Here is a 15,487-nt window from a genome sequence, read left to right on the forward strand (position 1 = left end):
TTATTACGTAAGTAATAAAGTAACTAATTACTTTTGAATTACCTTTTTCAAGTAACTTGACCAACACCACCTACATGTTAGAACTACAGGAGCTGCTCAGTGAGGGAAACCCTTGCCATGAAGCTCCCAGTGCAGTTTTTGTGCTGATGTTAATGCCAGAGGAGCTCTGGGAAGCTCTGGGAAGCTGCAGTTACTGCGTCAGTGGAGTACTGGTGTGTTTTAGACACCATGCACCACAGCACTGGCTGACCTCTCTCTGTAACTTAAGTGGTCTGCCACTTTCGGGCTGAGTTGCTGTGGTTCCTATACACTTTTACTTCGCAAGGGGATAGAAAGTTCAGCTGATGTGTAGCATTGGCGTCCTATTACAGTACTACACTCAGTGAGCTCTTTAGAACGACTCTTTTTTCACAGATATTTGCAAACTGCATGATAGTTTTGCACCATTCGGCCACGTGATCCAGTATTGATCAAGTGAATAATGCCACAGTCCCACATTTGACTGTGGCATTATTATGTCAGTGGCTAGAGACCAGTCAGTGACCTTCTGAATGGTAAACTGGTTGGTGAAACCCTCTTTACTTTTAGATTGCTGCAATTGTTCGTAGTTTGCAGATAAGATCTCAACTTGTCTGCTAGCAAGTGTAACCGCTCACCCTTCGAGCGGTTATAAGACTGTAAACAATGGCACACAAACAGTAAAGGGAAATTATTGGCCTTCAGAGTAAAAGCTCTGTTCCACAGTTGCATCTTTTACATTGAAGACAAACAGTCCCTGTCTGTGGTTTGTGTTGGTGCAGCAAGCTGCTAGCAACCAAGGGAATCACCAGGAGGTTTCTGCTGCAGAACTGTCTTTCTGACCAGTGTCAGCAGAAGGCCCCTCCAACTCTGGTGACAGGTGATTGATCACACTCTCTTGATCAGTGTGTGCAGGACATGACAATCCTACAGCCCCAGAGAAACCGTGGCATCTCTGGGGCTGTAGGATTCAAAGATTCAGAGGTTTGTACTTTAATCTGTTTAGTATATGTAGGTTCTAGTAATATGCAACTGTTTCCTGCACATGTAAAATGTGGCAATACATAGCTAGTGAAAGTACAGATGCACACTTGTGTGCTTTTATTGTGTGAGCGATACCTGTGTAACAGAAGGCGTCACAGCGAGACTCGGGAAGAGGATATCCTGTCTGGTTTGCGTGAAGATAAACAGTCCGTACCCCGATCAGCCCGCCTCCACACTGTGGCCTACGAATGTTGATGGGATAGCGGACACTCCTGTCTGCGAGCCAGCCAGCGTTGCAGACATCCATCCCTCCTTGCCAGGCCAGGTACAGCTGACCTGTAGTGGCCAGCTGAGCACCCTTATTAGAGCACGCCAACACAGCCTCTGAGAAGGTGAACTTCTCTGCAGTCGCAGTGTAGAAAACTCTGCCTGTCTCAGATAAAGAGCTTTGTGAGAAAAATAAAGAATACAAATCATGAAAGGATGAGTTTAAAATGCATTAAAGTGTACCTGTCATCTTCTCAGCAAAGCAGTAAACATCATAAGTCTCATTGAGATCCCTCACGCCGTAGGTCCTGACTCCAGGCAGTTCTACTTTGTCACCATAGCAGTTCATACGAGGACTCTGGATTGGGTACCTGTGGTTAAACAAAGTAATGTGAAGAAGAAAACACTGAAAACTAAACTCATGTTTGCTGCTGTACAGAAGTTTAACATGAGCACATTGTGATCTGCTCACATTAGCTTTGTCCTTTCAGACCACAATTCGTTGATTTCACGTTTTTCCTTAAATCCACAGTAAAGTGTTTTAAAAACGCATTTCAAAGAAGTTGAGAGCAGACTGGAAAATATGTCTATTTTAAGAAAACTCCCAGTACGACGAATTGTATTAACTGCTAAACATGCCCAGGAAAGAAAGGAGAGGCTTGGTGCTTCATAAGTGGGAATGGAAAGAAATAATATTTCTCTATAAACTATTACAAGTAATTTGGGGATATCATAATCTGCAGTCTTGCAGTCTCTGTTCTAATTTATCCCAAAGTTGTCATATCAGGTTAAGCTCAGGACTCTGTGCAGGCCAGTCAAGTATTTCCACACCAACCTCAGTCATCTTTATCGACCTTGGTTTGTGCACTGCTGCGCAGTCATGTTGGAACAGGAAGGAGCCATCCCCCAAAACTCCAAAATGTCTTGTTATGCTAAAGCATTAAGAGTTTCTTTGACTGGAACTACGGGGCCAACTCCAGCCCCGCACCATAATCCCCGCTCACCAAACTTTACCAGCTCTTAATCAACATTTTTTGATTAAGATGCCAAATTACAGTTTTTTACTGAACAGAAAAATGAGTTTTAGTCCTATGTTGTTCTGCTTGGTTAATTCTGACCTCAGCGCTGGCTTAAACTTAAGTTTAAAAAAGTGAATTTAGCCATTTTCGTTTTTGGCAGATTTCTCAAATAGGTTTCTTTTCTTGCTTTTATGAAGGGCCATGTTATAAATTTTGGAAATAAAACTAGTGAGTAGTTGCTCCTTGGGTGGGTGCTGACCTGACTGTGTGATCAGAGAGCCAGCCAGCGTCACACTGGTGAAAACCGTCATCGTACGCCGCTTGGAGCTGTTCGGGTGAAGCCATTACTGCACTATTCTGGGTGCACGCTGCCTTCGCCTTTTCAAAAGTCAAACTGTAGCGTCCCATGATGGCCCTGTAGTGGAACACAGTGCCTGGAGAGACAAAAAGTGGGATAACAATAAGAAAGAGCGATGGTGCGATGTGACCAAAAAATCCATATAATTTTGGTCATTTTGTCAACACTATCACATAAAAGTAAAAAATCAAAAGAAAAGGTATCAACTCCTGCCTCGCAGACATCATGTGTCACTCATACCTTGAACCTGGACGTGCACGATGCTGTGGTTGTCCTCGATGTCGTGCTGAACCTCACAGCGATACACTCCCGTGTCACTGGAACGCAGCTCAGATATCCTGATGCTAGCGTTTGTCGGGGTCCCAGGATAAGCTACCAGCTGGACTCTGTCCTGGTAGTTCTCAGTGATATGCACTTTCCCCCCCTGGGCAACAATGATGGTTGTGGCCTTTTCTTTAGTCACAAAGCTCCATTTGATCCGATGAGACAAGGGGGCAATGGTGGGAGCGCCAGGGTCGTCAACAGTGTGATCCTATGAGAGGCGACATCATTTACAAACGTTTTCGAGGGTTTATAGACACAAACATACGTACATACATGTCAGGTAGTTAAAGTAATATGACAGGTTCAATCTAAGCTTCTGTTACTTTATTTGCTGACTAAGCAGCTGTACTGTTGTTTTGATGTCAGGTCTGCTGAGATTACTGATCTATTGCATTCTGTGTAGTGGTTAACACGTGTGCTCCTAACGCTAACGCTGAAGCTAATGATGTCATGGTGGCTAAGGCCTTCTTTTATATGGCACACAAAACAAAGGTGTAGTTTGCCATTTACACACCTCAAAGTGGCACGGTAACATCAGCGTTCCCCCCAGCAGAGGGCGCTGTGGACCCTCCAGGAGAATGATGACACTCAGTACATCCTCTGGGTCTGTGAAGGTCAGACATGCACACAGTGTAGAAAGACAAGACTGCTACACGCCAGTGCTGACTGATGAGGACACTGGAGAGAAACTGTAAGCTGCACTTCTTACCCATATAGGACTGCTGCTCATAAACATCATATGTGGCTGAGGTGACAGTCACATACAAAGCCATCAGCACCGTCCCCCGGATCATGTTCATCCTAAAAATCAAACAGGAAAATTAGCAGGAACACGACTGTGACTCGAACTCTTCGTCACACTTGGACGCTGATGTTAAATGCTAATCCTTTTTTTTATGTCCTACCTTTAGAAGTGAAAAAAGAGAACTTAATCTAAACTGTTGAAGAACAGGTCAATTAAAATGAGACCACAAAGGTATTATAACCTCAGTTTCTTACTTCCTGCAGTCCATAGCCTGAGTGTGTAAAACGTGCTGTACTGAGATGCTGTAGCACTACGAGGCTGGTTCTGATCATTTATTCAAATGATCACAGAAAGATTTCAGGTTCTTTGTCTCTGGTAAAGACTATACTTATCATAATAATTCAGTAATAATAAAAATTACACTGAAAATATTAAAATTACACTGAAACAAAAACTACTGCAGCTAATCTGAACTGATAATGGAAATTATAAACCCCCCAAATTTCAAGTATAAATACAAAGCTGTAGTAAGTCGTCAGTCCAGTGACCAATATATTCGCACAGGTGACCTTTTGATGGGCGGAGCAGTGGAACCGTGCAGGGACTGATTTGTGCGTTTAGAATTTACATGTTTTGTTTGGAGGGAACATTTTACCTTCTTTTCTTGTTTATTTCAGTATTAATAAAGCTACTTTTTGGATTATTCATTTATTTATTTGAGATGTGCCAAATCCCACAAGACTTAACTTTACTTCTAAGATTTTTTTTATGTTCGCTGGAAGAGACATTTTGATTTTTAATATACTTTTTTCTTTAAATTTGTATTTGTTTGGCCGAGTGTGTGAGAGAGATACACACTGGAACGTCCTGGAAACGTGGTTACAGTGGAAAAAAGAAGCCAGTTTCTCTCTGTTTCCCTCCCCACCATTGTGGGGTTTTTATTTAAATAAAATGATTGTTGTTTTCTGAACAGAGGCTGCTGCTGTTCTGAGTAAATGAATCGCTGTATTTGCAGCGGGAAGAGGCTGCCGTTAAAACAGCACTATCATTTTTTCTGCTTCTCTTAGTTCAGCCAACATTATTAGCAAACTTGCTCATGAGCCAAATAAATAAATAAATGGCTCTTGTATAAACGATTGGTGAAAGGCTCAGCCTGTCCTTAAAGCTTAAACTGGCTCACATACAAATAGACATTTGATATTTTCTACTTTAATTATTTACTTCGTGCTTCATGTTTTCTACTGGTAAACTTTTGCTTTTGGCTTTTTGGAGGAAGTTGGTGAACAAATGGGCAGTAACTGCACGATCTGATTGGATGTCCAGATTTAGCACAGAATTTCACATAATGCTTTTTTTCTTTCTTTCTTTGAACCCCTAAAGCTGGAGGGTCGATGTCTGGGCTAAGTGACAGCTCATTAGCACTGAGTTTGTGTGAGTGGTGCTGGTGGCCAGCTCCACACTGCATTCATTCAGCCGCTGTGATAAAGTCTACTCCCACAGAGACTGGGCCCATAAGACCAGATCTGTTCCCCGTGAAGCCTGTGTTATGGCAGCTCTGACGACACCAGGTCTGTGTAAACAGCACTGCGTAGATTCCAGAGTCCGCCCTTTCCATCGCGTCCTAACACTGCTCACATTCAGGCCGGAGACCGGAGTGCGACATGATGGAGGGAGGCCAGTCAGGCCTTTGATCCTGGACAACGACTGAATTTATATTTCTTTACATGAGGCAAAACGTTCATGTGATGCACCAGGTGTAAAAATGTCATGTTTGTTACAGGTAATGACTGTGTTGTTCAACCATGGGAGGAAATTAAGGTGTGAGATAGGATGGCTGAGCCCCAATACTGTGCTCTTCAGTGAACTAGCTGACGTTAAGTAATGTTCAAATATGGACTCGGAGTTCTGCTTCCAGGTATAGATGCATACAAGATGGTTTGGCCCACCACCCACCACTCTGCTTTACAAAGTCAACAAGGACAGTTTAAAATCCTTTTCCTGGTTACTTTTCTTTGACCTTAATGCTAAATGCTAATTGTAAAGGCTGCAGCTTCAGACAGATGCTGAATTACAGTAAACAATAAAAAAGGAAGAATTGATAAGTCTGATAATATTTTTGGTCTAAATGCTCTTTCATTTGCCTAAAAGCAAACACACTAAACTCTGAGAGTTAAAAACAGACCAGCTGACCAGAGAGGCTGTTCTCACACTTATTACTGGGCACGCATGAAAAAAGGGATGAACATGTTTGCACTGTGAAAAACAGAAACACCAGTAAGAGCCGAAGAGTCAGTGAACTGGTGCTACTTAATGCCACAGTTCTTCTGGTCTGAGGCGAAGCATCAAAAAATGAGCTTTAAGAAAGAGCGCTTAAAGATGTACATCCATGAACAGGAGTAATAAAAGGCTGCAGAGGCCATGAATGACAGCTGAATCATACTGAAGGAAACGCATCACCAACAAACGGCAGCACATAAAAAAGACGAGAGCCTCAACCAACCCAGTGTTAGTGATGTCATCACTTGTTGTAAGCACGGTTATAGTTAGTATTTAGTATTTAGTATTTATTTATTTATTGTCATTGTCAAGAACAATGAAATTGCGTTTGGGGCTTCCATACAACCCAAAAAAAAGAAGAAAATAATAAATACCCCTTAAAACCCAAGTGTACATATTTAACCCAGTGTGACTCCAATGCAATAAGACAATCCTTAGCAATAATGTTCGTAGAAATTCAGACAAAGACCTGAGAAACATGACAAAATACAACAATGCAACCCATTCAATATTATTGTACTGTGAGATATGATATCAGATATGATAGTTATCTATTTAAGAAAGAAAGAGGGGGGGCAGGAGGGGGAAGAGAATAAAGATATGATGCACCAATGCAGACCAGTTCATTGCTATTAAGAAGTTGGATATGGTTATTGTCCGTGAGAGGGGGGCAGAGAGTTCAGGAGCCTCACAGCCTGTGGATACAGGCTGTTGGCCAGTCTGGATGTTCTGGCCTGTATAGACCTGTACCTTCTCCCTGAGGGCAGCAGATGGAAAAGGTGGCGCGCAGGGTGATGTTGGTCCCGCAGGATACTGTGCACCCTCCTCAGACAGCGAGTGGGGAAGATATTACTGATCTCTGGCAGACTTGTTCCAATAATTCTGCCAGCTTCTTTCACCACCCGCTGGAGTGCTTGCTGATCGGCCTTGGTGCAGCTGGGGAACCACACTAGAAATCCATACGTCAGAACGCTGCTGATGGCACAGTTGTAGAAGTTCAACATCAGAGATCTGGGAATGTGTGCGCTCCGCAGTCTCCTCAGGTAGTAGAGGCGCTGTTGGGCCTTCCGTACAACTGAGGTGATATGGTTGCCCCAGGACAGGTCCTCGGTCACAGTTACCCCCAAGAATTTAAAACTGCTCACCCTCTCCACCGCCTCACTGCCAATGAAGAGAGGCAGATAGTTGTTATGACCCCTCTTCCGGAAATCTACAATGATCTCCTTGGTCTTTTTGGTGTTTAAGACCAAGTTATTGTCGTGGCACCATGACTCTAGTTGTTGCACCTCTGTCCTATAGTTTGTCTCATCATTGTTGGATATAAGTCCGAGCACTGTAGTGTCATCTGCAAACTTAACAATGAGATTGGACGCGCAGGAGGAAATACAGTCATGGGTGAAGAGAGTGTATAGCAGAGGGCTCAGAACACACCCCTGAGGGGCACCGGTGTTGACCACAAGGGTGGAAGAGGTGTTCTTACCCACTCTGACACTCTGTCTACGGTTAGTGAGGAAGTCCACAATCCAGTTGCACAGAGAGGAGTTAAGTCCCAGTTGGTGGAGTTTGGGACGGAGTTTGTATGGCCGGATGGTATTAAAAGCCGAGCTGTAGTCTACAAAGAGGAGCCGTGCATAGGTGTTCCTGTGTTCCAAGTGCTTCAGTAATGTGTGCAGCACTGTGGCGATCGCATCCTCGGTTGACCGGTTCTCCCTGTATGCAAACTGGTGCGAGTCCAGGGATGGTGGAAAAGCAGCTCTGATGTGTTTAATGACCAGTCTCTCCAGGCATTTGGCGGGAATGGGGGTGAGTGCCACAGGTCTGAAATCGTTCAGACATGTGACATTTGACTGTTTTGGGATGGGAACGATGGTTGTTGCTTTGTAACCAGATTTGTTGAAGTGTCGCTACATTGTGACAGCAACATCTTCATGTTTAGGTTTTTCCACAATTACAATCCTCACATTGATCCATTTTCAGGTAGGAGAACTATACTTCCTGAAACCTGGGATTTTTTCACAGCCTCCTCCATGCCACAAGCAAAAGTCCTGGAATAACCCCTGCCTGTCTTACACTGTGGACATAGCGATCTGTTATACTTTTGATTTGATTATACTTGGCATAACATCTGGGGTGACAAAAAAAACTGTTATTCTTATTTATGGTCATGACTTTTTGTGTGTGTGGATGACTGAATGTAGTGTAAAGCGCGTTGGGGTCTTTAGGGACGAAGTAAAGCGCTACACAAATACAAATACAAATACAAATACAGGCCATTTTTACCATATTGCTGATATTTCAAGCAAACAATACATCAAACGATTTCTTTATTTCTGTAATTCTGGGCTAATACTTGTAACATTCTGAGCTATTTATATGTAATTTATCTCAGGGCAGTTAAATGTTTACTGTGAGATACTGTATCTTCCTTTAGTGATATTTTCTGTAATTCTTACATACAGATATATAATGAAGACAACACTAAATACAAGTATGCAGATCAGCACCAGAAGGTTAAATAGACTTGAACTTATCTGGGGTTTTCACAGGTATAGTTTATGATGTAAAAACACAGAATTTGTTGTGAAAATAAGATTTAAGGAAAAGCGCCCAAATAACATATATGCATGAGTAAGAGCATCCATCCTTCCTCAGAAAATATGCCCGAAAAAGCCTTGCAAAAAAGCAAATTACTCACCTGTTGTAGAAAGACTGGCACACCTGTGGCTGTTAAATCCTTCTTCACAGTGTGCTTCTTGAGCTCCAAGCTGAGAGTTTAAAAGTCCCGGCGAACAGCAGGAGCAGAGAGCTCAGGATGCTCAGCTGTGTGCAGAGGAAGGAGCCTGAAACCAGGTCTGGCTGTCAAACCTCAGGAGGGGCACGCCACCATCAAGCTGCTCAGAATGAGGTCTGGACAGGTCTGATACCTGCTTTCAAAGTAAGAGCACATGGAGCAGATGGTGACTTCAATTGCTTCTCAGAGGCAGGATTGCTGCTGATGAAGTTTTTCAGCCACAGTAAAATGATTTTAGAAGAACTGATAAAAACTCTCGTAGTGGGATTTATCTCTGCACTCCAGGTTTAGTCATAATCACACATTTCACTGCATGGATTTGTTTTCATTATGAATATAATAGAAACATAAGAAGTTCATGTGATGATACATGGAAACCTATAAGCTGTCCCACATGGTTTTGGACAAGTGATGATGTAATTACTATGAGCCCTTAAAATGGCAAAAAAAAAGCTGTGTTGTTGTCTTAAAATAATAATATTGGCATTACTATTCAAGTATGATTTGTAACATTTCAATCAGGGGGTCAGCGAGCTTATTTTAGTTACTTAACGTTATTGTATGTTCTGGAATTTAACTTGTGTCCAAAAAAGTGCCATAGTTATAAAGAAAGTAAAACAGAATCATGCCATGCTTTTATTTTGAAAGAACGGTGCAGGGTTTTTAGGGGGTTGGTTCGTGATTCGTTTGATGGGAGTGTAGAGGGGAAACGGGTGGAGCTGGAAGGATGTGCAGCATCCCACAGACATGGTGAAAATGACTTGGTGCTATTCTTCAGCTGATGTTCACAATCAGACGTGTTCGGCAGACGCAGTGTCTCAGAGATGAAGTGACAGTAAATGCGAGGGTATTTCTGAGCCAAATATTTCACACAGCAGGATTTATGATAAAAAACTAAACCTTTAATCAGATAAAGTGAATAATGGCACCCTACAGATTCCTTATGGTTTTCTGCTGTCCTGACGTCAAACCTGGACTCATTAATGGACCCTGCCATCAGGCCTCACCCCCACCTTCTCTGTGTTTGATTTCACTCCTGAAAAAGTATAAAGGACCTCTACACTAGGAACAAAGCTGCTCTTTCACTGCTCGTAGGGCAGAAATTACAGAGCGTTCACATGGCTAATGGGTTGGTGCCATTGACACTCATGATTGGGATCTAGCTTGAGTTTGAGTAATGATGGTAATACTCTTTTCCTCCAGCAACACAAATTATGATTTTAACAGTTTGCTGCTCAGGTGTATGAATGCTGTGATGGGAGGCTGATGGATGCAGAGTGGGAGCACTGGCCTGACTGGATTTGAATCTGAATGGTGTACTGTAACCAGACTGCCTGGATTTTGCTTCAAAGAGGAGGGGGAGGAGGCCCCGGCTGCGCCTGTATGCCCGGAGTTTCAGCACTTGTCCCTGTTTTCCATGTTTAGAGTTTTCCATTTTTAGGCTATTTATCCACAGTCTTTGGAACGAGGTGTGTCTACAAGTTGGGCTATTAATGCTGGACCCAGAGTGAGGTAAGATGACCAAACTGTAAGACTCAAGCCCTACGCTGGAAAACTGTCATGAACCTGAAGAAGCAGCTTTGTAATGCAGTGACATAAGAATAACGGTAAACTGTGAGTTATTCATGCAACTGTGGCTGTTACAGGCACATTATAATTGTAATTCTGTCGTCTCTGAGCGCACACACACACACACACACACACATCATGGATCGATGACAGAGTTTCGGTTCAATCCTTGGGGATCAGGAGACATTTAACTTTATTCATAAGCTCCTTTCACTGCAAAGGCCACCTTAGACAGTGCTGTTGTCTGAGAGTTGCATGACACAGAATAAACCAGTTTGCTTTGTCTTCACCTCTCTGTGTATGTACGCCACTTTGCTGAGACTGAAATAAAACTGAGCACTCAAATAGAGCCTTGAGTGCTCAAATTGAGCAGAAAGCACTGTATAAGTACCAGGCTACCTAACATGTAACAGCTTTGTAGGAGGTGGTGATCTGTGAGTGAGCAGATCCCCTGTGGAAACAATCCAAACCTTCACACTCTACCAGCTGAGTTATACCGACTCTTTCTCAGGCAGAACATCACACCGTAATATTTCCCAAAGAGAAGAAAGGCCAACATGCAAAGAAAAAGCAATGCTTACAAAAATACCTGTGCATGTGGATTGGGCCTCAATTTATGCATGTGTGCCCTAACAGAGAAACGGTGAGACACTATAGTCTCTCATGTGGTGATTAAAAACACATTTGTATGGAGCAGCTGCTGTTGGTGACGCACTGGAGATCAGTCGGCAGGTGCAGATGGCACAGTGCACAGAGACCATGCCTGAGTCCAACTGAACGTGCCGGGCCCACCTTATCAAATGGTCACTGTACTCTACGAACTGGACTCTGCAGGTCAAACGCTCTTGTGCACTCAGATCAGCTGATCTGGGAGAGGGCGCTGCTCTGGTGGCGATCAGCATTGACCACGGTACAGATCACCTAGTGTGAGTCACTCTTTGTCTGTGCTGGTTCTAGCTACAACTGACCATGTCTTTGGTACTGGTTCAGTCCAGAACCAGGAGCCTCAAACCTTTTGAATTTGACAAACTGGAGAATAAATTTCACATTAATTTTTTTTAAATCACAGTTTCAGTAGAGCGGCTTTAGTTTGCAACTCCTCCTTGTTTTCCTGTGTTAAAGGAAATAGCCATCAGTGTTTCAGCAGGGAAGCCTTTATGAAGCTTTGTTTAGCGTTTGTTCATTTTTTTAGTTGTATTTGTTTTATTCACTATGTGAGCTGATATTGCATTTCAAACAAAGAGCAAAGAAAAAGCTGATAAAGCTTCACCTGTCCTAAATGAATGTTTTACTTTAACACAGACACAGCTGTTATATATGTTTGATGAGTTTCGAGCTACTTCCATTTGATCTTTTGAGACCTGAGAAGCTGTAGTCAGGAAGTCTGCCCTCCAGTGCTTTTGTTAGAAACCCCCCCTGGAGAACTTCTCCTGGAAGCAGAGCCTGTTTATTTTTGCTTGCTATGTGGAAGAGTGGAACTACAACAAATCTCTTGTTGGAGTCTAAAATTTAATCCGGTCAAACAGAACAAGTTAAATTTGATGTTTTGTGTTTATTTTTGGATTTTTTTAGGAACTGAGGTGTTGCAGAGTTTACAGCATCAAGCTTAAAAGGAAAAACAAACACCGGCATGAAGTGACTTTGGCCAAGGACTCTGTAGTCCACAGGAACACAAAGTGTTTAGTCAGTGGGAGAACATTTACTAAAAGAAAACTATGTGCACACCACATCAAAATAAAAGGAAACGTTTTATTTCACATTTGTGTGATCAATGGATCCCCAGTTTGATCCCGGGAGGAGTCCAAAACAGGCAGCCCAAAGTAGCATTAGGCATCTTCTTGATCATCTTCTTAGAGGGACGCTACCAAATCTGGGTCAGGCACATTTGATGATGATTGAACTCATGTGGGGGTTTTTTAAATGCAGTGCAAAAAATAAAAATACACACACACATATATATATATATTGCCCGTAGTGCTGCATTAACATCATCTAGCAGACCTTCTGAGGGTACTTCACGTAATCTTGGTAACCGGCTACGGGGGATCCAGGTTTCAAGCTTGGCCATCCGTCATTGTGGATGTTGGGTATCGAAGAATCCATAGGTCCCTCATCCTATTCATGTAGCCCCTTCCGCCGGGGTTACTTGCGTAGTAGCATTCCAACAACACCCTGTTTTCGTCTCTTGCCCACCGATGCCTTCTTGGACAAAATAGTGGTGGCTAACCAACCGGACATAGTGGTGGTAGACAAACAGAAGAAGACGGCCGTAGTGATCGATGTAGCGGTTCCCAATGACAGCAATATCAGGAAGAAGGAACACGAGAAGCTGGAGAAATACCAAGGGCTCAGAGAAGAGCTCAAGAGGATGTGGAGGGTGAAGGTAACGGTGGTCCCCGTGGTAATCGGAGCACTCGGTGCGGTGACTCCCAAGCTAGGCGAGTGGCTCCAGCAGATCCCGGGAACAACATCGGAGATATATATATATATATATATATATATATATATATATATATATATATATATATATATATATATATATATATATATATATATATATATAAACACCCAGCACGCCCCTGCGGGCGGTTTATCCTTCAAGCTCGGGTCCTCTACCAGAGGCCTGGGAGCTTGAGGGTCCTGCGCAGTATCTTAGCTGTTCCCAGGACTGCGCTCTTCTGGACAGAGATCTCCGATGTTATTCCCGGGATCTGCTGGAGCCACTCGCCTATCTTGGGAGTCACCGCACCTAGTGCTCCGATTACCACGGGGACCACCGTTACCTTCACCCTCCACATCCTCTCGAGCTCTTCTCTGAGCCCTTGGTATTTCTCCAGCTTCTCGTGTTCCTTCTTCCTGATATTGCTGTCATTGGGAACCGCTACATCGATCACTACGGCCGTCTTCTTCTGTTTGTCTACCACCACTATGTCCGGTTGGTTAGCCACCACCATTTTGTCCGTCTGTATCTGGAAGTCCCACAGGATCTTAGCTCGGTCATTCTCCACCACCCTTGGGGGCATCTCCCATTTTGACCTCGGGACTTCTAGGTTATACTCGGCACAGATGTTCCTGTACACTATGCCGGCCACTTGGTTATGGCGTTCCATGTATGCCTTGCCTGCTAGCATCTTGCACCCTGCTGTTATGTGCTGGATAGTCTCTGGGGCATCTTTACACAGCCTGCACCTGGGGTCTTGCCTGGTGTGATAGACCCCAGCCTCTATGGATCTTATACTCAGAGCTTGTTCTTGTGCTGCCATGATTAGTGCCTCTGTGCTGTCTTTCAGTCCAGCTTTGTCCAGCCACTGGTAGGATTTCTGGATATCAGCCACCTCCTCTATCTGCCGGTGGTACATACCGTGCAGGGGCCTGTCCTTCCATGATGGTTCCTCGTCTCCCTCCTCTTTCTTGGGTTTCTGCTGCCTGAGGTATTCACTGAGCACTCGGTCAGTTGGGGCCATCTTCCCAATGTATTCTTGGATGTTCGTTGTCTCATCCTGGACTGTGGTGCTGACACTCACCAGTCCCCGGCCCCCTTCCTTCCGCTTAGCGTACAGCCTCAGGGTGCTGGACTTGGGGTGAAACCCTCCATGCATGGTCAGGAGCTTTCTTGTCTTTATGTCAGTGGCTTCTATCTCCTCCTTTGGCCAGCTTATTACCCCAGCAGGGTACCTGATCACGGGCAGGGCATATGTGTTGATGGCCCGGATCTTGTTCTTACCATTCAGCTGACTCCTCAGGACTTGCCTGACCCTCTGCAGGTACTTGGTGGTTGCAGCCTTTCTAGCGGCCTCTTCATGGTTCCCATTTGCCTGCGGGATCCCCAGGTACTTGTAACTGTCCTCTATGTCTGCAATGTTGCCTTCTGGTAGTTCAATATATATATATATATATATATATATATATATATATATTAGGGGTGCAACGATACACAAAATTCACGGTTCGGTTCGATTCGATACTTTGGTGTCACGATTCGATATTTTTTCGATACAAAAAAATGTTCATGCTTTTTTAATTTGTCATTTATTAAAATTATAAATATATATTTTAACTCAAAAGTACAGTTTTTAAATTTAATGTTGCTGAAACAACAAAGGGATAACATAATAAATCTATCTGATCAAGAAATCACTCATCTTTGGAAAAGAGAGTTTATTACAGAGAAATGGCTCTTTCCAAAGTAAAAGCTATACTATACGCTTCTTCTGAGCTATATTCTCAGCAGCATATTGAACATATCAGGTCCCCATAAGGAGAATCATGTGCTAACTACTCCGCCTAGGCTGCACTGTCGAGCGCAGATCCACTGAGCACTCAACACAGACAGCATAGTCAGAAGGAAAGTTGATCAAATAAATGTAAAATTTTGTATTGTTCGATACATATGCATACCGAACCGAAAGCACTGTATCAAACGGTTCAATATCGTTACAAGTATTGTTGCACCCCTAATATATATATATATATATATATATATATATATATATAGAAGGAAGGAGGCCAGGGACTAGTGAGTGTCAGCACCACAGTCCAGGATGAGACAACAAACATCCACCAATACATCAGGAAGAAGGCCCCAACTGACCGTGTGCTCAGTGAATACCTCAGGCAGCAGAAACTCAAGAAAGAAGAGGAACCATCATGGAAGGACAGGCTCCTCGTATGTACCACCAGCAGATAGCAGAGGTGACTGACATTCAGAACTCCTACCAGTGGCTAGGCAAAGCTGGAATGAAAGACAGCACAGAGGCACTAATCATGGCAGCACAAGAACAAGCTCTGAGTACAAGATCCATAGAGGCTGGGGTCTATCACACCAGACAAGACCCCAGGTGCAGGCTGTGTAAAGATGCCCCTGAGACAATCCAGCACATAACAACAGGGTGCAAGATGCCAGCAGGCAGGGCATACATGGAACGCCATAACCAAGTGGCCGGCATAGTGTACAGAAACATCTGTGCCAGGTATGGCCGCAAAGTCACGAGGTCAACATGGGAGACGCCTCCAAGGGTGGTGGAGGATGACCGAGCTAAGATCCTGTGGGACTTCCAGATACAGACGGACAAAATGGTGGTGGCTAACCAACTGGACATAGTGGTGGTAGACAAACAGAAGAAGACGGCCGTAGT

General features: G+C 43.6%; 1 protein-coding gene across 1 annotated transcript in view; it reads right to left on the reverse strand.

The window, feature by feature from the left end:
* The window catches only part of LOC113009522 (aggrecan core protein-like), a 42,337-nt gene that overhangs the window by 17,561 nt on the left and 9,289 nt on the right, over nucleotides 1–15,487 (reverse strand). Inside the window, exons 2-8 of the mRNA XM_026147885.1 lie at nucleotides 8,688–8,919; nucleotides 3,680–3,771; nucleotides 3,485–3,576; nucleotides 2,887–3,178; nucleotides 2,548–2,722; nucleotides 1,513–1,640; nucleotides 1,138–1,431 (exon numbers count right to left, since the gene is read on the reverse strand). Of these exons, the coding sequence (XP_026003670.1) occupies nucleotides 1,138–1,431; nucleotides 1,513–1,640; nucleotides 2,548–2,722; nucleotides 2,887–3,178; nucleotides 3,485–3,576; nucleotides 3,680–3,770 (1,072 nt within the window). The 5' untranslated portion in view covers nucleotide 3,771; nucleotides 8,688–8,919. The remainder of the gene's footprint in view (nucleotides 1–1,137; nucleotides 1,432–1,512; nucleotides 1,641–2,547; nucleotides 2,723–2,886; nucleotides 3,179–3,484; nucleotides 3,577–3,679; nucleotides 3,772–8,687; nucleotides 8,920–15,487) is intronic.

The sequence above is a fragment of the Astatotilapia calliptera genome, chromosome 1 (genome assembly GCF_900246225.1).
Source record: "Astatotilapia calliptera chromosome 1, fAstCal1.2, whole genome shotgun sequence".
Classification (NCBI taxonomy): domain Eukaryota; kingdom Metazoa; phylum Chordata; class Actinopteri; order Cichliformes; family Cichlidae; genus Astatotilapia; species Astatotilapia calliptera.